At 34.8% G+C, this 24,414-nt stretch overlaps 2 protein-coding genes across 8 annotated transcripts in view; one reads left to right on the top strand and one right to left on the bottom strand.

The window, feature by feature from the left end:
- The window catches only part of pacsin1b (protein kinase C and casein kinase substrate in neurons 1b), a 29,996-nt gene extending 28,886 nt beyond the window's left edge, over positions 1-1,110 (top strand). For all 7 annotated transcript variants that reach the window (XM_073815237.1, XM_073815236.1, XM_073815235.1 and 4 more), the window contains exon 10: positions 557-1,110. In XM_073815237.1, the coding sequence (XP_073671338.1) occupies positions 557-577 (21 nt within the window). In that variant the 3' untranslated portion in view covers positions 578-1,110. The remainder of the gene's footprint in view (positions 1-556) is intronic.
- A 2,610-nt stretch (positions 1,111-3,720) lies between these two features.
- spdef (SAM pointed domain containing ets transcription factor) lies at positions 3,721-22,884 on the bottom strand. The gene is made up of 6 exons (XM_065279536.2): positions 22,618-22,884; positions 11,403-11,868; positions 7,718-7,915; positions 6,373-6,420; positions 5,651-5,785; positions 3,721-5,542 (listed from the first exon to the last, which is right to left on the bottom strand). The coding sequence occupies exons 2-6, from the start codon at positions 11,860-11,862 to the stop codon at positions 5,364-5,366; spliced, it is 1,020 nt and encodes a 339-aa protein (XP_065135608.2). The 5' UTR covers positions 11,863-11,868; positions 22,618-22,884; the 3' UTR covers positions 3,721-5,363.
- Positions 22,885-24,414: the final 1,530 nt, after the last annotated feature.

Raw genomic sequence — 24,414 nt, 5'->3', positions numbered from 1 at the left:
AAGATACTAATGTGCACTTGTTGGTTCCAAAAGGTACTTTTTTAAGGTACTAATATGCACTGTTTGGTTCCAAATGTACTTTTGAGGTACTGATATGCACTAATTTGGTTCCAAATTTTTTTGAGGTACTTATATGCACTATTTGGTTCCAAAATGTACCTTTTTGAGGTACTAATATTTACCTTTGAGGTACTAATATTTACTTTTGATTTCCTAATATTTACTTTTGAGGTATTAATATTTACCTTTGGAGTACTAATGTGGCCAAAATGTACCTTTGTTACCAAAATGTATGTTTGAAGTACTAATATTTACTACTGAGGTACTAATCTGAACTCTTTTGAGACAAATGTGTATTTAAAGGGGTTCTGTCCCAATGAAGCTAGGGACTGTTTTTGGACCATGTTTTCTGACAGTGTATATTGAATACTAATACCATTTGTTTTATCAGTTTACAGTCTTTCATCCTCTTGTATTATTTATTCGAAGTATTAAATGAAAGGTGTTTCTGAATCAACTCATACTAACTGAATATATCTTCCACATCTTTTCACAGGAGATGAACTCATCAAGCTAGAAGATGAAGATGAGCAGGGTTGGTGTAAAGGTCGACTGGTTAACGGTCAGCTAGGCTTGTACCCTGCTAATTACGTGGAGCCCATTTAATAGTTTTGTGTGCTGAGCAACCTTTCCACATCCTTAAAGACTTGAACTCGAGAGTACAGAGCAACCATCTCAATGCCTGACTTACTGAAGATGCATTTCCTCCTTAATACAGTAACAAAACATCTACAGTCTCCAAAACACAAATCATCATTTCCTTCATACCCCAGCAAGAGCAGGCAGTGGTTTTGTTCATCTAAGTGGCCATGTTCGGTATGAATTATTGTGCTACTAACATGTGTACATGTACGGTCCGTAATAATATTGTAAGTCCATGAAGGCTTGCATAGCAAAATTCAGCTATGCAATGTGAAACTTAACTTAAAAAAGACTTTGGTGTTATAAGGTTCAGTGTTCAAACTAGTGACCCTGTCGTATTACAGTCCATTTTGATTTGAAGGGATGGAAAAACACGGCTTGCTGACATCATCCAAAAAAAAAAGGAAAGACTCCAAGGATAAATGTTTCTTTGTTTGGCATAACATGCCACTGATAAATCAAACACAGTAAGCCCAGAAACATTTCATATAAATAATAAAATAATTTTGCTTTTATCCATTTCAAGTGCAGATAAACACATTTAAATGAAATGCTCTCCATATTTATTTAATGTTTTTACCCTTTATAAAATTAATTTAATAAAAAAGTAAACCTCCAATGAACAAATTCTGATGTTTAACATTGATGGACATTTGAATTGTGCAAGTGTTCAGTAAAACTGTTGTAACATCTCCTTCCACAGGGAGTTTATTTAACTAACAAGAGATTTCACGACTGTCAAACTGTGAGGTTTTAAATGAAATCTGGACACATGTAAAGCGAGTTCAAATGCTCTTGAATCTTTTTTTATGCCTTTTTGCCTTTATTATCTACCTGCAAATGTCTTATGTGCAATCCATAACAGATTGAATGGGCTGAGTAACTTCTGCTTGTATTTTGTAAGCAAATGTTTTACAGTAATAGTTATTATTGTTTATGGTGATTTCGTTTTTTATGTTCATAACACTGTAGCTTTGTTTTCTTACTCAGACTTGATGTTATTGCTCCATTAGCTGTTATGGATTGTGTCTTTAACACTGGACAAATGAGGTGATGTTGTATATACTGTGTCCGATGTCGTTTTAACTCATGTCAGTGTAGTGCACAATAAAACTCATCAGTCCCAGATGTTCAGAGTAAAGCACAATACTTTGGTTCACCACTAGAGGTCGCCAGTGCAGAAGCCCTTTACCACTGTCTTACAAGTGACTGTCATGAAAATCTCCAGGTCATATATCATACCAAGGTATTTCTGATTAAAATAATGTCACAATGCAAAATCCTGTTCTAAAAACTTTATTTCATGGAAAATATAATTTCTGATTTTTATATCATCCACCATTATTATGGATTTAATGGTTATAATGGGAATTGTATTGGTTTTAATTGAAACTATAATGGTCTACTAGTAATGTATTGGGTTCTGCTAGTGTCATATCCCGGACGAGCCCCCATTAAATGTTAGGCAGGGTCAAAAAAAGTTGGTTTACTTAAAAATTTTAAAGTAAAGAATATTTATAAATTACAATTTATCCAAACTTAAACATTTACATTTCATTTTATGCAATATTTAAGTACACTATACTTCTGTTTACCATTTAATTTTTGTCCACAAGTCACACAAACAGATTATGTCACTCATGAAAATTAAGACCATTGTAAGTGTCACACAGTTATTGTTAATATGATAAAGCAACACATCTCCGACCTACAGCCTAAGCACAGACACAAAATTAAATGCCATAAACCTCATCACAACCACCAACGGTTTGTAATTATTTGCAGTGTTTGTTGAAATTAGGATGTTGAAATGTTTGGAAGTAATAATACAATTTTTCAAATAGCTAAGTTCTTTGACTCATTTTTAGGGTTGCCAAATTTCAGAAATTTTCAAGGCTTGAAACGTTCCATGGGAATTAACAGGAATAAATGGGAATAAACTGGGAATTTGAGATTTGCCTTTACAGTAGCTAGCAATAATTCAGATATCTAAATGTAAGATTGCACCATTACACTGCAAATAAATGATTTTCAAGAAAAAAATAGTATTTTTGCTTGTTTTCAGAAAAAAGATCAAAAAATTCTTAAGATGCTTTTTCTTGATGAGCAAAACGACCCAAGAAAATAAGTCTAGTTTTTAGACCAAAAATATCAAATTTAAGTGATTTTGTGCCACATTTTTTTTTCTTAAACACTAAATTCAAGAAAAATTGAAGAAAAAATTTCTTACCTCATTGGCAGATTTTTTTTTGCTTGTTTTATGCACAAAATCACTTACATTTGATATTTTTGCTCATCTTAAAAAGCATTTTAATTTAAAAAAAATTAGATATTTTTACTGAAAACAAGACAAAAATACTAAGAATTTTTTTTTCTTGAAAATAATTTTTTGCCATTTATAATAACTATAATAATGTTTATTACACTTTAAAAATGGCTGGGTTCTTTTTTTACCAAGGTTGGACAAAACACATGCTGGGTTAAAAATGACCTAATGCTGGGTTGTTGTTATGCAACCACTGGGTTAAGGGTCAGTTTTAACCCAGCAGTGTCTTGTGTCCAATATTTACCCAACATGGGTCAAAAAATAACCCAGCCATGCTTTTGTGTTTCACAATGAAAGAATCAACTAAAGTTTTGCTTACAATTAAATCAGTAAATACGTAATTTTTTTACCTTTCATGCAAGTCTGCTTATGACCAAATAAAATGTGTATTTATGTTTGTATATAATATAGTTTATATAAATGTCCCTAAATTTCCAAAAAATTCCCATAAATTCCCCAGATAAAGTTCCCATGGAAAGTTTCTGGAAATGTACCGGAAACGTTCCCTCCATTTGCAACCCTGATCAATTAGAGTTTTTGAAACTCAAAATGGTGACCACGTCGAACACAAATAAAACCTTTAAGTTTTCACAGATTTGAGTACAGTTCACTCATTTTTATAAGTTCGGGTTTAGAGTGAATGTAACATCCCATTATCCAGGGATATATTAAGCAAAATAGACTCAGCAAAAAACAAGAATAAAGAATATTTTAATAAATGAAATAAGGCAAAGCACAAAAGTGTGTATGTGAAACTCTGATCTAACTGAATAATATTGCTGAAATTACAGTAAAGACAACAGTTACCCAATGCAAACACAGTTTTCACAATAGATCTAATATAATACAAGACTTCCTGACTGATGTCCTACGTAAACCTGTACAACACAAATAACAAATTATAATAATTTCATTGACGGCCAGTAAAGCCTTGCTTTACATCACTAGCAGAACATATGACGTACTTTAAGTCGCAAGTGTGCGTGTGTGTGTAAAGGTGAACATTCATCAACATTCAAACGAAGAAACTGTCTTTGGTGAATTAACACAGGCAGATTTGAAAGTTTGCTGTACAATTACTCACAAACCAGTTAAAAAAGCAATGTTTGTTGGGTGCAGGCCAGAGATTAAGCCCGACATGAGGCTTTCTCACTGCAGATCATGGGCAGGGTAATGAAGGTTTGCTCAAACACACACACCGGCAGTATTCACACGCTCATATAGAAGCTAAAGGCAATACACGTTCATCTGTATGTACATAAAGGCGAGTGTACAGACAAACAATATTTGTAGCAATGTCACACCCTATCGAGTCATAGTGTCGAATGACAGGCAGACGCTGCGAGAAACCTCTTCTGCTTGAAACATTGAAACTAAACTTTTTTTATTTTTGTTAAACATCATAAATTAGTTGCAGATCGTTCTTAAAGTACTAGAAAGTAACAGATGTGGCACACATATGGGTGTTATTTATATAATTGCAAGTATATTTGGTGTCCAAAGTCATTATTTCTCTGTGCTTTTTCACTGTAAAAAATTTAAAGTAGGATTGATTGGTAACACAACTTAAACAACTTAAATTTTTGACCTAAAGAAAAACTAAATTGCAATTTTAAGTTAAATGAACTTACATTTTTTTGGTTTTACCAATTGAAGTATTTTTTCACTTTTGTTGTGTTTCAAAGGATTATATTTTTAATCATTGTAATAATTCTGTACTGAGTGTCATGGATCACAAGATGTTACAGGCCATAACAAAATAATATATTTTTATATAGCTTACAAGTGTCTTAATCACTCTCTGAAAAAAGCAAAAAATTGTGACTTTGGACACCAAGTGTACCTGAAATTATATAAACACCCACATGTGTCCTTAAAACAGTGGTTCTCAAACTTTTCGGCATGCGTAAGGTGCATCCCAAAGAAAATTCATGATGAAACAATCTCAAACTTAGCATTTGAATTAAATAAAACATATGAAATTATACAATGTAACGCTCTTGGTTGATAGCCATATTTTGATGAGGTTTGATTACACAGAATTTATGCTAAATTAATGTATTTTATCAAATTGGGGCCGCCTGGCACCACCTCATGAACCCCAAGGGGGGCCGCCTCCCAGTTGGAGAACCACTGCTTTTAAAGAATAAATGTATATTAAACAATTCAATGCACGTTTCTAAACACAATTATATTTAGTTTAGTAAATGATCAACATCGCATTTTTCTTGGCTTCGCTCTTGAAGAGTCTGTAATAAAGATTCATCGATGAAATGTTGAAGGTTTGTCAGTTCAAAGACTTCAAGGCCGTCCTCTGGTCTGAATGCATTGTCTTTTAAACCGGATGGACAAACTGATAGACGAGTCTTTGAGAGACGTCTGGTTTCCGAATGATCCCTTTTTTGTAGTACTGGCGTATGGAGCGACTGAGTTTGTCATAGTTCATAGCTGGTCTGTTCTTCCTCAGACCCCAGAGACGAGCAACGTGCGCCGAATCTTCGATTTTAAAGATCCCTGTTTAGAAAAACAGCCACATTTTTCTATTATAGCATCATGCGGGACATTTCTGGACTATGGTTTAAAATGTATTTGATGGTGGATTATTCCTGGTTGTGTTCTCACCTTTCTCTTTATTCAGCCAACGTATGCAGCGTCCGTAACTGTGAGGTTTGAGGAGCAGTTCTCTGAGAAACTGCCACAGGTGGATCGGTTGACCAGAACACGATGAATCGGCTTCTGACCAAAGCTCCTCTGTTTCTGTGGGACGACACACGCGGATTATTAAAGAGACCTTTTAAGATGTGAAATAAATCTTTGGTGTCCCCAGAGTACATAAACTGTATGTGAGTTTAAGCTAAAAATATCATATAGATAATTTATTATAACATGTTGGTCTGAGCAAATATGTGTCATTTTTGGGTGTGTCCTTTAAAATGCAAATGAGCTGATGAAATGCAAACACTGATCACCATAATGGTGGTTTGTTGAAATTGAAAGTCAATTGTGCTGTCAATTACTTTCTCTCTCTCTCTGTGTGTACTAAATGGCAGTGCCGTGGTTGGATGGTTGCAGATTATAATAAGAGGATCTCCTTCTGACATCACAAGGGGAGCCAAATTTCAATGACCTATTTTTTTACATGATGCTTTTTACAAGTTACTCGGTTGATCTTTTTCACATTTTCTAGGTTGATAGAAGCACTGGGGACCCAATAATGGCACTTTTGATTTTCATTATATGTCCCCTTTAAAACATTTTTATGATAATACCGTGGTACAACAGTACATGCAAGGGTTGCAGATGTATTGGTGCATAGTGTGGCTGTGTATGAGCGTGTGATTTACCTCTTATCCTGGTCTCTCCAACCGAACCTCTCTCCTTCATCCAGGCAGCTGAGGACACGAGGGAATACAAAATATAATACATGTCTAACAAAATGTACAAAAAGTCCCACTAAATATCCCTTACAAAATAAACCATGTTTTTTTTTTTGTTTGAACTGTTGTAACATTTTGTAAGGGTTACTATAGATAAACCATGGTTACCAGAAAATAAACATGGTAAAAACAATGGTTATGTTAGTAAAAAAAAAGTAAAACACCTAAAAAATAACACGATTACTACAAAAAACATGGTTAATATCTGTAAGGGGAGTGAAGCTGTGCCGAATTCAGAATTGTTTAAAAAAGACTTTAAAATTGCAACTTTAGTAGAAATAAAATGTGTTAAACTACGGAGCCCCTAAGGGGACATGGAGCAAAAATTAAATAAAGTTTAGTTTCACATGCGCGCGCGATAGTTTCACGTAAGCACATGAAACTAAACTTCAGATTTTTTTTTACTCCAATGTCACCTTAGGGGCTCGGTAGTAAACATCCACTAACTAATCCAGAAAAAAACTTTATTAGAAATAATCAGCCCAGTCTCACGAAATTTCGTTATATTGTCATGTAATTTTTGATTCTTTTATCACGAATACCTGCGTTTTTTTCGTGATCGTATAACGAATTCTTGTTTTCGTGTGATTATCACGTATTGGTTACTCAACTGTTTTGTCCTATTTTCTTACCATTGTCGCTTTGGTTTAGGGTTAGATTTACATAAAATGACATCCCTACCCAAACCCAACTCTAACCCCTTCACCAGGCGACAAATAAAAAAAAATCAGAAAAAATAGTATAAACCAATATATAAAGTGACATTCTAATGCAAGCACCAAATCTAACCCTAAACCGAAGCGACAATGGTTTAAAAATAGGAAAAGCAGTTGAGTAACCAATACGATAATCACACGAAAACAGGAATTCGTTATACGATCACGGAAAAAAAGATATTTTGATAATATCACGAAAAAGAATACAAAAATGACGTGACTATATCACGAAACCTCATGAGACTGGGTAGAAATATTGCACTAAAGATTTTTCTGAAGTTTTTCAGTACCTCAATATATTAAATAATTTTTTGGTAATACTTAAAAAATGTGGTTGCCAGATTCTGGTGTTTTATGGAAAAATAAATAGGTTTTATTGGCTGTGAAAATTAGTATTGATCATACTTTAGAAAAATGTGTTACCAAAAATTGGTTAATTTATGTGATTTTTGCAAAGAAACTTCATTTCTATGTTAACTGTCCCAGTGTTTGCATAAACTTGTACAGTTATCTAACTCAAAGTTTTTGTAGTGTACCTGATTTCCATATATCCAAATGTGCATGCAATGTTTCGCTGCACTGTGGCGAGCGCTGTCTGAAGTCTTCTTCGCTCATCGAACATAAATCTTTTCCATCCAGGTCTTGGAAAGCTTTTCCCACCTGCGGAAGCCTGTAGAGATGTTCCGTCCACAGCAACCACTTCTGAACGTTCCCACAATTCCACTCCATCGGATCTGAAAGATCAGACAGGTGAGTCAGTCAAACTGTACAAGCCATCCATCTAACCTTCTAACCGACAAAGCTCACTGGATTTCCAAGCCGTTCCTATCGGGTTTTGTTTGGACAGTCTCCTGATGTTTTGAAACGTCTTAAAGAAAGTTAGCCAAAGAGCGCGCTATTCATAAAAGTAAACACATGGGACGGGTGTTTACACAAGGTGTTGTGACCTTTAAAAGCGGCAAATTTGGCATGACACCACAAAGTACGTTGCCAATGGCAAATGTGCATGGAACACCACATTGATGAAGAGCGACATGAAGTCATTTAGCAAGAAGCACGAGTATTAAAACTCAATACGTTTGATGTGTGTCATCATGTTTACTTTTTTAGGAAAGGTTCATGATTGTTAGATGGGAGGGGCTTTGTATGTCCTTAAGGAAAGTCAGCATAACAAAGCTCACATGAAGTTAGTGAAACTTGGAGGATTATGCAGATCCTGGTATATATACTTTCAGCTGCCCTCAGGGTTACTCCAGTCAAAGCCTTTACTAACAGTTTCATTATGAATGTTTGCACGGCTCAATAAGAACTTAAAGCCGTCTCACATTTAGAGTCAACGATGAGTGATGGGTTCCTCATTTGAATATTTGCCACGGTTTTGTTTTCCTCCCGCTGTGTCACACTGTAGCCGTGTATTGTTAAAAGTATTGTAATATTTCATATTTTGCATAAATATTTGACTTTTGACATATCTGTGATACGGTAATGTCATGACCTCTTTGTTGTGATATAAGTGCAATTTAATTTAATTTACTTTTACAGTAAACTCTTAGAAATTAAGGTTCTAGATCAGGGGTTTAATATCCCAAATCGACTGAACTTTATGCGAGGGACCATAAACTTTTTATTTTTACTTTGTGTTTTTTCTCTGAGATTTTCTGGGGACCCCTTAAAACCTCCTTGGGGTCACTGGACCCCAGTTTGAAAACATCTGCTTTAGACTACACTTTTTAAAACAATGCCATAATCTCTGAAAAATAAAGATGCTTCACAATACAAGAACCATTTTTGGTTGCATAAAGAACCATTAACATCCGAAGAAACTGTGTAAAACTTTGTAAGCGAGTATCTGGCAAACGCAAGGGTCTCTTTTATCATAAACCACTTCGAAGTGTCTGCAGCAGGCACTTATTTTGACATGACAGGTGATAGGTTCACATGACGTGCCAAACACATAATTTTTACATGACGAGCCACACTCGAAAAATAAGTCACCGGCCTTTGAGCGCATTTATTTTTATGAGAACCACCAAACTTTTCAGTCAAAGGTTCCTAAAAAACAGTTCATTCTTATCCTTTTATAGTCTGGAGAACCTTTTTTCACTACAAATGAACCTGATGTTAGATGTTAAAGCAACACCAAAGAGTTTTTTTTACCTTAAAATAACGTTTCCAAAAAAGTTTCAGTGGTTCATCCACTCAAAACAGGGTGAATGGCACTTTCACATTCACTTTGCAGCCCTCTATCGGCCAAAACCGCACTAAAGAAGTTTCCAACCGTCGGGTAGTGGTCCTGTAGTTCGAGTGAAAACTACAAAAACTTGCTTTACGGCAGACCTACAATCCAATCAGAGCCAGCTATGCTGCAGTATTTACGACAGTGGTAATGAACAATTATGCTTCTAACCTGTAGGGGGAGCACAGAGCAATAAGTCTTTAGTGTTGCTTTAAACCAAAAATGGTTCTTCTGTGGTGTCATCTATTACTTTAATTTTTAAGAGTGTATTAATAGGTAAGAAATAATTTTTTTAAGGAACTTTGAATGAATGGTTCTTTTATTAACCTTTGATTGAATGGTTCTTTGAGGAACCTTTGACTGAATGTTTTTTTGAGGATCCTTTGATTGAATGGCTCTTTGAGGAACCTTTGGCTGAATGGTTGAAGAACCTTTGGCTGAATGGTTGAAGAACCTTTGGCTGAATGGTTGAAGAACCTTTGACTGAATGGTTCTTTGAGGAACCTTTGACTGAATGTTTTTTTGAGGAACCTTTGACTGAATGGCTCTTTGAGGAACTTTTGGCTGAATGGTTCTTTGAGGAACCTTTGACTGAATGGTTCTTTGAGGAACCTTTGATTGCATGGCTCTTTGAGGAACCTTTGACTGAATGGTTCTTTGAGGAACCTTTGGCTGAATGGTTCTTTGAGGAACCTTTGGCTGAATGGCTCTTTGAGGAACCTTTGGCTGAATGGTTCTTTGAGGAACCTTTGACTGAATGGATCTTTGAAGAACCTTTGACTGAATGGTTCTTTGAGGAACCTTTGACTGAATGGTTCTTTGAGGAACCTTTGACTGAATGGTTCTTTGAGGAACCTTTGACTGAATGGTTCTTTGAGGAACCTTTGACTGAATGGTTCTTTGAGAAACCTTTGACTGAATGGTTCTTTGAGGAACCTTTGACTGAATGGTTCTTTGAGAAACCTTTGACTGAATGGTTCTTTGAGGAACCTTTGACTGAATGGTTCTTTGAGAAACCTTTGACTGAATGGTTCTTTGAGGAACCTTTGACTGAATGGTTCTATGGGACCTAAAATGGTTCTTCTGTGGCATTGCTGCGAATAACCTTTTCGTGGCACCTTAAAAATGTATGTGAACAGTATTACAAATACAAATATGGGACTGCACTGCAAAAAATTCCTTTTTTAAATATTTTTGTTTTGTTTTCAGTACAAATATCTACATTTTTTAAATAAATATGATCATTTTCATGATAAGCAAATGAACTATGAGTCTAGTTTTTAGACAAAAAAATATTCAATTTAAGTGAATTTGTGCTTAAAACAAGCCAAAAAAATCAGCCAATGGGGTAAAAAGAAATTTCTTAATTTTTTCTGGAAAGAAGTGTTTAAAATACTGTAAAAGTAAACTTATTTCAAGATTTTTTTCTTACCCAAATGGCAGATTTTATTTAGCTTGTTTTGGCACCGTAAAAAGTGAAAAGCTGTATCAACTTAAAAAATTACTTCAATTGGTAATACCTACAAAAATGTGATTTGATTCAACTTAATTTTTTCCCTAAAGCAAACCTAAAGTGAAATTTTAAGTTAAACAAATGTAAATTTTTTAGGTGTTACCAATTGAAGTAAATTTTTAAGTTGAAATTTTCACTTTTTGCAGTGCACAAATTCACCAAAAAAAAAAGTCTAAAAACTACACTCTTAAAATTCAGCATTTTATATCTTTTTATGTTACTTTAACTTAACAAATTAAGTTAAACAATTTATACTTTTTTAACAATTTAAACTTTTTAGTTATGTCAACTTATCACAGGTACACACTTAAAATATTAGGTTCAATTGACTACCAAAATCAAGTTGTTTTAACTTCAGACTTGAAAACAAAACAAAAAATCATTTTTTTGCAGTATAGGTGCATTATCTAGCCTAAATACACAATTAAATCTAATATTTGACACATTTTTAAAAAAACCTAACTCATCTCACCTGGCGTAATGTTTAGAAGTTTACAAGCTGTTTCAATGTCCTTCAAAACTTCTCCCACCACTAAACTCTGCACCTGCTCCAGAGATCTCTCCTCCACCTGCTCTTCCAGTGTAGGAGACAGAGGTGAGCTTCCCAACCCAGGGCTGTCAATCACAGGGCACTGCTCCGGTTCCTGACACGGTTCCAGCCTGGGCCCCGTGCCCACAGCAGTGGAGGAATCCGACACCCTCACCAGCCAGGTGGCGTCTTCTGTAAACAGCATGTCGAAGCAGGAGAGATAGAGTCCTGGATGTCCACGGTCTGAGCCGTCCAGACGAGGTTTGTGGTCGATCATCTCTGACGTTTGGACTACGTTATCTTCTTGCTTGAGAAAAGCCAGCGAGCTCTCCACGAAGCTCGTGGCGGAGCGCGGCAGCTGAAGGACAGAGCCGTCTGTCTGGATCCGAACTGGACTGGCCATCGTCTCCTGCAAAAGACACAACATTTTAAGTTTAAAAAAAAGATTATCTAATAAAATTGTAATCCATTAACTTTAAATTAGAGTAAAAACAAGGCTGTAGTACACAAGATTGCTCCTTGATGTCAATATACTTGAACATGACTTTTATCCATCGCCCACCAACTCAAGACAACAATGAGTCTAGTCTATGTGATGGTGTTGATATCTTTAAGGGTCCCGGGACATTCAGAAAGAGTCTGCAGCATGGGGGCAGCAAACTGGATTTGACCGAGTCATTTACTTATGGGTCATTTGTACAGAATAGCGAGTGACATCGGCGATTTTGAGGTCTGCTTTCAAGGTGCCGACCCTCAGTCTCCTGTCTCCTGTGTCAGCGTGAGTTTTTAATCAAATCGAGGGTTCGACTACGAGATGCTTTAAATGCTGGGTGACACGAGAGGCGGAGCTTGACCCGATATATCTGTCTATCTTGATCGCCTGGAGGCAGACATACCAAGTGAAGGCTCAGATTACAAGTTCCCTGGAATACAATTACTCTTTCAGAGATGTGATAAAATATTAGCCTTCAAGAACCGTCTGTTTAAACTGCCGTTTAACAAGAATTTCCTTAAAGGGCCTTAAGGAAGCGTCAATGTTTCATGTGCTTTGAACAAACAGTGAAGCTGGGTGGTCACCTTAAAATTTGTGCTAAAAATCGAGGTTTTACATTTTCTGTGCTTGCTGTGCACAAAGTCAGCCTTACATCTTAAGTGGTTGTAGTGTGCTGCTATATTTTCTCCATGGTTTCCTGAGAAAGATATTCAGATTCTTAAATATTGCTTACCTAAGGGATTTTATTGTAGGCTATATGGTTTTATAAAGATCCTTTATCATCCATTATAAAAAGGTGTGAAAAAATGGTTCAACAGGAACCAAAAATGGTTCTTCTACTGTATGGCGTCACTGTTTTATTGAATTTGTTGCACATTCAGAAACGGCTGTAATATTAAACTGGGTTCTTCTATATCCTGGGGCCACTGAGGAATGACAGCAAATTGTAAAATACTTCCAGAAACATTGAACATCATTAATCATTAAAGTTATGTAAGCTCCTCCATGCAGTCAGCGAAGTGTTGTAGCGATGTCTGAAGCGTGCTGCTTTGTGTCGACATGCTGACTATTCAACTATCAATCATAGCTACACTTGTCTTATGATTCGTGTAGCACAATTTGAAAGAGCTTTGCGCTGACAGCACTCATAAAGGTGCTTTAAAGGTTCTTCGTATAGTGATGAACTATTTTTGGTTCCTCAAAGAACCTTTCAGTCAAAGTTTCTTCAAATAATTTTCTTCTTACCTTTTTATAGTATAAAGGAAAGTTTATCACTGCAAACAATAGTTTGTGAAGATTATTTGCATGTTAAAGATTTTTAATGGAAATAAGTGGAGAGCAGGGGCGAAAGTACCATTTTTTTTAAATGTCATTTTAAAAGCTAATATTTTAGACAAGTGTGGTCTATCAATACCAGGTAAAATTTTGAAAAAATGTAAAATGACTTCAGTATAATTTCACTTTAAACAGAAGTAGCGCATTGTTACTTCTGACAGACAGCTGGGACGAAAGTAACACACATTTAGGTCAAAAGTAACACAACAGAACCAGATAGATTTTTGTATTACACTTATTTTAAGTAAATATACATGACTATGACATCATTAATATGTAACTGCAAATATATTTTGTCGTTTATTTTTGCAAAAAAAATTTTAATTACATTTCTTATTTGTTTTATGTTTCATCAAATGTTTCAAAAGCAACCCGACAGTACAAACTGGAATTGTTGAGAATAAAAAAAAAAACACTTGAACACTATGAAAATGAAATATAAATGTTCAACATAATGCAACAGTATTAGCAGCGGAACAAAAGTAAGCTAACAAGTGTAACTTCCGTCCCAACAGGAACTCCTGACTTTTTAATCCAACTGACTTTTATTTTGAAAAACTCAAGGAATGCAAATTTCAGGATGTGTTTCAACACTAAATAACCTGTAGATTAATCAGTACTGAACACATGAAACCAACAAAAATCACAGCTTTATGAATTTACTTATCATGGTTGAAACAGCTTTCTGGACCTACATGCGCAAAACGTTGACTGAAATAACCATAGACTGTAAAAAAAGATGGACGATGCCCGTTCGCTCTCTTTCATTGGTGAAAAGTGAAGCTGTCAGTGTCCCGATACGTCGCTGACATCTTGGGTCTTGAGTCTGCACAGTAGCATTTTCTGGACCAGTCCTGCGCAGTAGTGAGCAGGAAGTAAAGTCGCGAAAGCAAGGCCCCGCCCTCGCAGAATGCGCATATCACAGCTGTCAATCATGACGTGACACCACCGTTTTTATATCATTAAATAACTAACTAAAAACAAACTTATTTTAAAAACAAATACTTGAATTTACATCAGCGTGATAAAAACTACAGTAAATGACAGAAACTTTGATAAGATATTTGAAGTGTAATTAAATTGTTTAGTCGGTCTCAAGTCCCACTGGATAACATGGGGAGGCGGGGTTTATGAGCTATACTGGGACCAGTCACTGGGGGGCTATCGAGACGTTTTGGCTTCAGTTTTCAGGGCTTGTGCGGTGTCATGAGCAATTCGGTCCCCCGGGCAATTCGGTCTCCCCTAGAAATAACGCGATATTTGTCAGCTCTGTCTACGGTTGCGCGCTAAAGATGCGGTCATAGTTTGAAATGCAAATAGTCAGGGCTCTGAGAAAATCACTTTGTTACTTTTGTCCCGCATTGCTTTCGGCCCGGTTCTCCCCTAATGTAAAAAGTAAAAGTTGGATCAACTTAAAACATTACTTGGTAACGCATTACCAGTTTTTTCGAGTTACATTTTCTCACTTAAGTAAAAAATTTAAGGTGATTTTTTTACTTCAATTGGTAATGGATAAAATATTTAAACCTGTTTAACTAAAATTTTTCATTTAAAGTGAGAAACTTTTGGTTGAAAAAACATTTTTAGATACTACCAATTGAAGTCATTTTTTAAATTGATCCAACTTTTACTTTTTACAGTGCAGACAAATCAACATATATATTTTATGTTAATTTAACTTAACAAATTAAGTCAAACAATTTCAACTTGTTTTTAGAAGTTTTATCAAGTTATCACAATACTTAAAATAGTAGGTTGAGTTGACTTGCAAAACCAAGTTGGTTTAACTTCATGCTGCATTTTTACGGCATCGTGAAGCACCTTTATTTTTAACACTATTAGTCGCACTGGATAAAATTGCCTGCCAAATACATCATTTTTAAAATGTAAATGATCATGAATGAATAAAGAATGAAGTGTTGTCTGAATCAAATAAATGCATACAGATATTCATTTATGAACACTTAAATGATTAAACTCAATAATGTAATGAAACATGTGTGTCAATAGCCACTGTTTTGATTTCAGTTTGTTGCTATACTTCCAAACATATTCTAAAGTGTACTATTTCTGGATTTCATATGCTTTATTGATTGCAATAAATCTTCATGTAAAGACCTGTGAGGGTATTTATTGGATAATTTCATCTGTTCATATCATAAGTAAATATGTGCCTGCAATCGTCTGATTTTAGGCACACAGATGGAGAATAAGACATATTTAAGGTTAATCTATCGATGTCTACAGAATGCCAGATGTTCTTGGAGAAACTCTGTTTGTATGGTCATTCATAAAATCGTGTGATTACTCCACACCCAGCAATAGCAGAGGAAACGAAGTCTTATTACGCCAAAAACCGTGTGCCATGTCTCCCATTTATGACTGTCCTGTCTGCGACGCTGGCGGTCATGGGGATGCGGGTGTGTTATGAAAGGTCAAAGTTCAAACCGTTTATGTCTCGTTCTTTCTCATCTCCATACGTGAACACAAACAGTGGACTTTGAAGATCTCCTGGGGTAAACGCTAAAGGAAATGAAGTTATCCTCCTTCAACAATCCTTGTTTTCATTCTCAAACTCTTCTCTCTGACCCCTGCTGTTTTCACCCTCCTCCCCTCAATGGAGAAGCTCTTCATCTGCGCTCGGCTTAGTTTCGGTCTGTAACCTAGTGTCCAGTCCTGCTCGCAACAGCTTGCGATAAGCCCATTAGACAGGCACATTTAGTCGTATTGACTCTGGGCAGCAGGAAAAGCATCGATAAACAGGCTCTCCGGGCGACGGATTAAACCCATGACTGAGCCCTAAATGAGTTTGGTTAAAGACTTGAAAATTCATTTTGGAAGGGTAAAGAGATGCTCCATTTGACGGGTCAGATGCATTCAACACTAAAGGACCAAAGTGTTTATCAGCCTCTTATACGCTTAAAGACCGCTTTATCTTTAATAAGCAGGGCTTTAGGAAATAAAAATCACAAATGAGATCTCTTTGATATCTCAGTTGTTTCTCATATACATATACAGTGCTGAGATTAAAAGCAAATTTAGTCTGGATCTCTCTTGAGAAAAAAAAGAAACGTCTCAAATTGGGCTTATTTTCATGAAACCAAGATTTTAATATGAACTTTCTGTCATCAAATTATTCCAAGACCGAATGATATGAACTATTTTTAGGTCTAAATTCTGGTAGCCTATACTATTTCTTTAATTAAATCTCATACAAGTTTCCAGTCTGATCTCGTGGGAATTTGTACATATTTTACGAGTTGATTCCTATAGCTACAATTATGTAAAAAAATGCAAATGTCACAGGTGAAAGCAAATCGTACCAAAACGTACAAATGTGGTCATACGAATAAGCCACCTCGTAAAATATGTATGAATTGCCATGAGATTTCCTAAAACCAACATCCTGATCTTAATAACCTCGAATGTGAACATCAGGAGCGTAAATTAAAGAAAATAAAGTCTGAAAATAAATTACGATTTACTTTGTTAGATTTTATAATGTAAAAAATATTTTTATTATTTTTTGTTTAAATTTTTAAGTATAATCAACTTGGATTTACAAGTGATTTCAACTTTCATTTATTTTTATCTTGACTAGTGATGAGTTGCTGTAACTTATAAAATAAAGTTAAATTAGCTTATTATTTTAACTTTATTATTTACAGCAAATATAGTCGAGGTAAAAAAAGGTTAAGTTGTTGTAACATAAAAAATTAAGTTGAATTAGCGTATTATTTTAACTTTATTAGTTACAGTACTCATCACTAGTTGAGATAAAAATTAAAACTTAAGTTGCTGTAACTTAAAAAATTAAGTAAAATTAGATTATCCTCTTAACTTTAGTTACAGTAATCCTCACAAGTTGAGATAAAAAATAAAAGTTTAATTGCTGTAACTTAAAAAATTAAGTTAAATTAGCTGATTATTTTAACTTTATTAGTTACAGCAAACATCACTAGTCGAGATAAAAAAGTTTGTTGTAACATAAAAAATTAAGTTGAATTAGCTTATTATTTTAACTTACTTTGTTACAGCAATCATATCTAGTCGAGATAAAAAAAAAGAAAAGTTAAGTTGCTGTAACTTATAAAATTAAGTTGAATTAGCTTATTATTTTAACTTTATTCGTTAAAGCAAACATCACTAGTCAAGATAAAAAATAAAAGTTGAAATGCCTCCAAGTTGTTTATATTTAAATCAATATTTACAGTGTGTTTACATTATATTTAAACACCCCCTCTTTCCTTTATTAAAGTTGTGTATGGTAATGTATTTAAAAAGCACCAGACTGACTTATCTACATCGCTGTCAGAGATGTGGGAAAAGATGACTCTGGCAGTTACAGATAACCATCAAACAAAAACGTCTCTTTTTACACACGCCCAGGAAAATTGGAGAAAATAACATTTCGTTCTTTCCTGGCAAATAAGGACATTCGCTCATTTCCATATCAATGTGGCAGTAAGTCGGGTGTGACTCTGCAGTTACAGTAACCGCAGGTTTCCGAAAGTCAAAATCTCATTCATTGTCTCCATTAAGCCTTCAGTAGAAACCATGAGCTCGGGGATTAAGTGATGATATTTGCATCAGCGCAAGCCACAGGCCAGTGAGATCTCAATGTAATTTTAGTTTACAACTCATAATCCTTGAGAGGGATTCACCAGTCAGAGGTTGCCATGGAAACTATGAATATGCCATATAAGACATGCCAATCTCCCTTTAATACCAAACAGCTCCTTTTAAGAACATTTTGCAATACATGAATGCATTTTATTTTATTAGTATTCCTGGATTGGTACAGCTTTGCATATTGGTTAGCAGCGCAAATGTCATGGGTTCGATCCCAGTGAAAAAAAATGCTTGGTTTTGCAAGTAAATTTACTATTTTAAGTATAGACCTGTGATAAGTTGGTATAACTTATAAAAACAAATAATAATTTTTAAACTTAATTTGTTAAGTAAAAATAAGATAAAATATGTGTGATTTCATTGGCGGCCAATAACTTTTTTCGAGGGTGCACGATGCGTCCAAATATGTGTCCAGCTCGTCAAGTGAAAATACGGGGCCTGCTGCAGACGCGTCCAAAAGGTTTACGATAAAAGAGATGCTCGCGTTTTTTCAGATACTTGCATGTTTAATCAGAGTTTAGTGTTAATGGAGTGTCTTGCGAGTATTTTGTGAACGTGAGCGTCTCTTTTATCATAAACGGTTTCGATGCGTGTGCAGCAGGCACTTATTTTGACAAGACACATAATGCACATGGTTTACATGATGCAACAAACACATATTTTGAATTTGCGCCCCTCGGAAGAGCAGTCACCAGCCGCCATTGGGTGATTTGACAAAAATGCTGCATGTTTTTACATTGCATACTGATAAAATTGATAACTTGAGTGCACTGTGGGTCGCTTTGCCAAATTTAAATGCCTCTCTATCGCCATCTCTGTTCAAAACATAAAACTAAAGGTTATTTTATGTGCTTTACTTTAGTTGACATGAAGTAAACAACTGACATTTTCCATGAAATCCAACCTTGTGGTTAAGTAAGAAAACAGCTTTCAACACATTGTTTATGCACTTGCTCAATAACTGATTCATTGCTTATTTTTTCTCAATAAAAATTTATTAAAATGATTCCTGTTTCTAAATTTTGTAATGGAATCTGGCTGAGCGTAGCAACCAGCACAGCTCAGTGCGATGGGAAAAGATTAACTATTAATATCCACTTTACCACCATAAGAGTCTGTGGGCTTTTCTGTGTCAAGACCTTTACTGGAAGAAATGCTTCACTGACTGCGCAATTTCAACAACAGCTGTGTCTTTCTCATCATAAAAGATTCGGCAATCATTACAAGGAATTATTGCTTCCCCACCATGAGTCCAGTGAGGTGTTTAACAATGATTGGCTGAATTATAACAAACCTTTAGGAGTGACACAATTAAATATTATATTCATCGCACATGCTCCCAAATTCAACATATGCTACTTCATTCATGTTTTTTGGGGAATTGAAGATGCTGGAAACCTGTTTGTAATACTGCTTGCTTAGTGCCACACTTCACCTTAAAGTTCAGCAGACGTGCAACTTGCGTCTAAATTTGATATAAAATGCAAATTTGTTTAATGACATTGTTGTCTTCTACTCGGTCACAGTACGATCTTGAAAACACAAAACCTCTCAGCTGTTTGAAAGAAAACCGACAGGGCCGTATGCAAATGTTCATCTTAAGTCACTCAACCGCTGACATGATAAATATCTCTGATTTTTTTTCTTTGAGCTTTAAGTCTGAATGTAATTGTAAGGGGAATTCTCATTGTGTTTGTTATCTTCGGCTAACGTTTTCATTTCTTCTTCGAAATCTGCAGGTGCGATGTGCCTGTGCCAGGTTTTCTCCTATTGGCTTATCGAGTTATTAATCTTCCAAATGACTGAGATCAAACATCCCAATACCAAATTACAATCCTGTGGTCAGTATGTTTGAATTAACTAAATTTGTATGACTTTATTTTCAATTCCAATCCCAATTAAAAACGTTCATATGATTTTGGCTCGGAAACCAACATCTATCTTAAATCAATAGTGCCGTTGCATATTTAACGTTGTCAATTGTTTCAAACTTCACTAGTTGGCATGTGTTTGCCAAAGTAGTTGCGTGCAAACTTTGAGACGTATGACAAAGGAGAGGAAATTCAGTGAATGATGCATTGCATTTCGTATTGGTTTCTAATGCAGATCTATGGTGTATGATATATGTACACTATAAAAATTTTTTGCTTTCATCTTCCAAATAAGTCCCACAAATTTGGAAAAACACCAGCGAGAGATCTGGGTTGAATTTTTCACTTAAGGAATAATTGACATGCTGTAAGCTTGACAAATCCATTGTCTGTTTAGATGTATTTACTCAGCACGGTAACACATTATTTCAGTCAAAATAATCTTTCTAGTCATAGCAGCAGTCAATTGAAACTTTAAATTCACCTTCGGCAATTTTCTTCTTTTGAAGCATCTGGACATCAGCCAGAAATAAAACACTTGCACTTTTCCTTTAGGCAGAATTTTTTTTTCTGGATGCAAGCCAGTTATAAACCTAAGGGCTTCACACCCATTTTGTTTTTTTATGGGGTTTAATGACAAGTTGCATGTGAAGAACAGGTGAATGATGTTGGAGTGAGAACAGGTGCAGTCAGAACAGGTGATTGCAATTGGCATTGACCGCTATCAATCAAGGCGCGTTAATTATAAGGTTGAATTATCGCTCCCTATAGCCTACAAAACTAAACTTAAACCTTTTAGAAATGCATTTGTTTCTGATGCACATAACATTGCACTTTATTTCGGTGGTCCAACTATAAGCAACTTTGCAACTACATGGGTCAGGGAAGAGTAGAGGAAAGGGTTGGGGTTAGTTTGCCATGTAGTTGCAAATATACTTATATTCAGTCTGCCAGGGATCATTCCACTAAAATGCTTGACGATATAAAGCAGACAATCTACTAATACTGTAATGACTGTCAAGAAGTTACTCATAGTTAATAAAATATACCTAATGCACCAGCCAAACATTTGGACATGCATACATATTTTTTTACTCCATAATTTTGAGTAAAGTCATGAAAAGTATAAATTACACAAACACTGTAAATGAGCTGTAATTATGCAACTGGTTGGCAGTAACTTACTGTAGATGATAAAGACTGAAAATGTTTCATGTTCATTTAACTTTGAACAAACTGTTGCCAGTGAATAACATAAATGTAAAATCTACAGTATGTTACTGGCAACCAGCTGCCAGTAATACACTGTAAAAAAAATTAGCTGTAATTATGCAGCTGGTTGGCAGTAACTTACTGTAGAAGATAAAGACTGAAAATGTTTCATGTTCATTTAACTTTGAACAAACTGTTGCCAGTAAATAACACAAATGTAAAATCTACAGCTAGTTACTGGCAACCAGCTGCCAGTAATACTGTAAATTCTACAGTATTTTTTTTACAGTGAATGTACAGGAATTATGTAGTGACCAAAATACACATCATATTAACCCTACACTATAAAAAGTGATTATGCAGTTCAACCTATTTTACATTTCTCACTAGTATATTGACATAAGTTATAAACAAGTTGAAATTATTGAACTTAATTTCTTAAGTTAAAGTAAAACAAAAACAGTGTATAGCTTGTTCTCAAACGATGGATCAACTTTTACAGTGTAAAACAATTTCTGCAGTGCAAGATTATTATGCAAGTCAATTGAACCTACTATTTTAAGTTTTTGACTAGTATATTGACATAACTTAATTTGTTAAGTTAAAGTAAAACAAAAACTTATTTTGATTTTTTTTACAGTATATAGCTTGTTCTTAAAATAAGCGACACTGTAAAAAGATGGATCAACTTAAACAATTATTTAAATGGTAACACTTAAAAAAGTAATTTTTCACCTGAAGTAAAATTTTAAGTAACTTAAAAAGTATGTTTTTTTAAGTTGATCCAACTTTTTACAGTGAAAAAATGCTGCAGTGCAAGTTTAATCAAATTGGTTATGCAAGTCAATTGAACCTACTATTTTAAGTTTTTGACCAGTAAATTGGCATTACTTAAAAACAAGTTGAAATTATTTAACTAAATTTGTTAAGTTGGAGTAAAACAACAATGTATGGTGATATACAGTTTTTTTTACAGTGCAGATAAACAGCTCTGCCTACACTCATTCTCCCAATAAACCCCATGAGGTGCATTCTGGGATACATTTTAAACTACTATTGAATGAGTCCCTATATGTATGCATATGCATAACACACATTTACACACGTAGGTCACACATATGTAAGGAATAATTGACGACACACCCAAAAATGCACACACAAGGTGGTAATGCGGCACGAAGCGGACTGCCGTTACACCGCGGGTGTGCATTATTTTCAAATAATTCAAAGGGCCGAGTCAATTATTTCGCTTATACCACGGTTACCACAAACATTGATCTGGTGAATATTTTTTAAGACATTTGACAAGTTAGGTGTGCGGTTTACAGAAAAATGATCAACAACCATCGAACATTTCTAAGCTAATCAGAATAAAGCATTCAACAGACCCCTGGTATAAATTTTTGCAAAGTCACATTTACACATTTATGTACACAAATAACATTTAAGGATAGGCCTTGTTGCTCAACGGAAAAATTGTGTATGCTTTTTTGTGTCCTGACTATATAGTGGTCATGTGCAATATCAAAATATCCTTTCCATAATACAGATTAAAAATATTGAATCTTGCTGGCAACTGCCCCTTGAAGTGGATCAATATAAAGTTTAGGCTTACCTGTCCAGGTGAAGAGTGCAGGAGAGCCTCTTTTAGTTTCCACTCGTCTCTCAGATGAACCGATGACAGGGATTGATTTAAGGCCTGTTGTTCTTCCTACAGACTCAAAATGTTTTTTTCACAGCAAAGGAGTAAATGCAACAGAGTAGATTGCTGCATTACTCGCCCTAATGAATAATACTCTTAGTGACAACCTTCTCTGGCCTGTGTATGTGTGTCTACACCTGATGTGGGTGGGTGTGCACAAGACTTCAAGTAAGTGAAGGAATGCCTGCTTCATTGACTTCAGGTCTCACTTTTATACACAGGCCCTATTAAGCTGAGCAAACATTGTCTCAGGGCTCTATTCCAGCCTAAAGGCTTTTGACATGCACGGCTGTTGCTGTGGACCACTAACCCCCCTCCTAAACGCAGCGAAAGCCACCGCTTCCAGAGGAATTTAAGATTTAAATGTCCAAGAGCGCATTTTTATATATTAAGATGCTATACATTTCTTTGTAAAAAAAAAATAAAAGGAAAAAATCATGTGAAACACAATACCTAATACTTAACAGTTAGTAATAGCGGTTTTCTTAAAAATGTGCTTAAATGTCACCCTGAGTGCTTAAAAAAAAAGTAAAAGTAAAAAATTTATTTAGTTTAAACAAAATGTAGCTTACTTTAGGAGCAATGAGATAATCGGCTTTGAGATTTTTTTTTTTACATTAATACGTTTTTATATTTCTCTTTAGATGTGAAGGTTTTCATAAATCTTATATAGGTTTTCATCATGCTTATATACACTTACATTTATTCATTTGGATGCACTGTAAAAAAAAATGAAGCATGACATCAAAACAACTTGTTGGTGCAAGTCAATTCAACCTATTATTTTAAGTTTTGACTTGTGATAAGTTGACATAACTTAAAAAACAACTTGAAATTGTTTAACTTAATTTGTTAAGTTAAACTAACATAAAACATATATGTTGATTTTATATAATTTTTTATTGTGCTTTGATCCAAAGTGATGAGAATGGATTTAGTATTTTGTCAAAATTGCCTATTTCTTAATTTTCAGAAATAAACTTCTTTTAATTTAGGGATAAACTTGCAAATGTTACAGGTTCTGAAATCTGTGTTCATTATGTACATCAAAAGTTGCATTTCTAGATATTTCTACGTATGAATTTGAACGTGTGAGAGTCGTGCTTGCGTCAGGGTACAAATGATACGTCTGTAAATGCTCAGCATGGCGCATGTTTGCACAGTTAAACAGACACACCAAAGCAAACCACATTTAATACACACTTTAATAAAAATAGAAAGAGGGCGAGAAACATCATCACATTATAATTTTACAAGCTATTCCAGATGATAAAATTAAGAAACCTAAAAACTGAAGATGGGTGATATTGTCTTACATGGTAAAAATATATTTTGCAAGATTATGCTTAAAAAAACGAACAAATAAATTAATAAACTTTTCATTTTATTTTCTAAAAAACAAATCTGGAAATTGCAAGTTTAGCTCCACATGTAAATGTATCTTGCTTTCAGGAAAGCATTTTTTGTAAATTGTATTGACGCCCAATATTATCTGTCATCTAGCGTAATAATAATAGTATGATACAGTTTTGAATTCAAAGGTTATAAACAGTGACAACAGTTAAGATCAGAATTGGAAACTTGAGGTATGTCTTGCTTCAAACAAAGGTTTGCTTTGCACTTTTTGTTTGTCTTGAACATTTCCCAGAGGGCGTTCATTTGCATGGCAGTTACAAAAAACCGCGGATTTAAGATGTGCTCTCTTCACCC

Source organism: Paramisgurnus dabryanus, chromosome 7, assembly GCF_030506205.2.
Source record: "Paramisgurnus dabryanus chromosome 7, PD_genome_1.1, whole genome shotgun sequence".
Lineage (NCBI taxonomy): Eukaryota > Metazoa > Chordata > Actinopteri > Cypriniformes > Cobitidae > Paramisgurnus > Paramisgurnus dabryanus.
The sequence above is the reverse complement of the archived record's forward strand: the minus strand, read 5'-3'. Positions and strand labels throughout refer to the sequence as shown.

Coding starts and splice junctions, on each gene's coding strand:
- spdef (XM_065279536.2), bottom strand. CDS start 11,862: ATGGCCAGTCCAGTTCGGATCCAGACAGACGGCTCTGTCCTTCAGCTG. Junction 7,916..11,402: donor ACTTCTAAACATTACGCCAG/GTGAGATGAGTT, acceptor CTGATCTTTCAG/ATCCGATGGAGTGGAATTGT. Junction 5,543..5,650: donor TTGGCTGAATAAAGAGAAAG/GTGAGAACACAA, acceptor TTTTCTAAACAG/GGATCTTTAAAATCGAAGAT.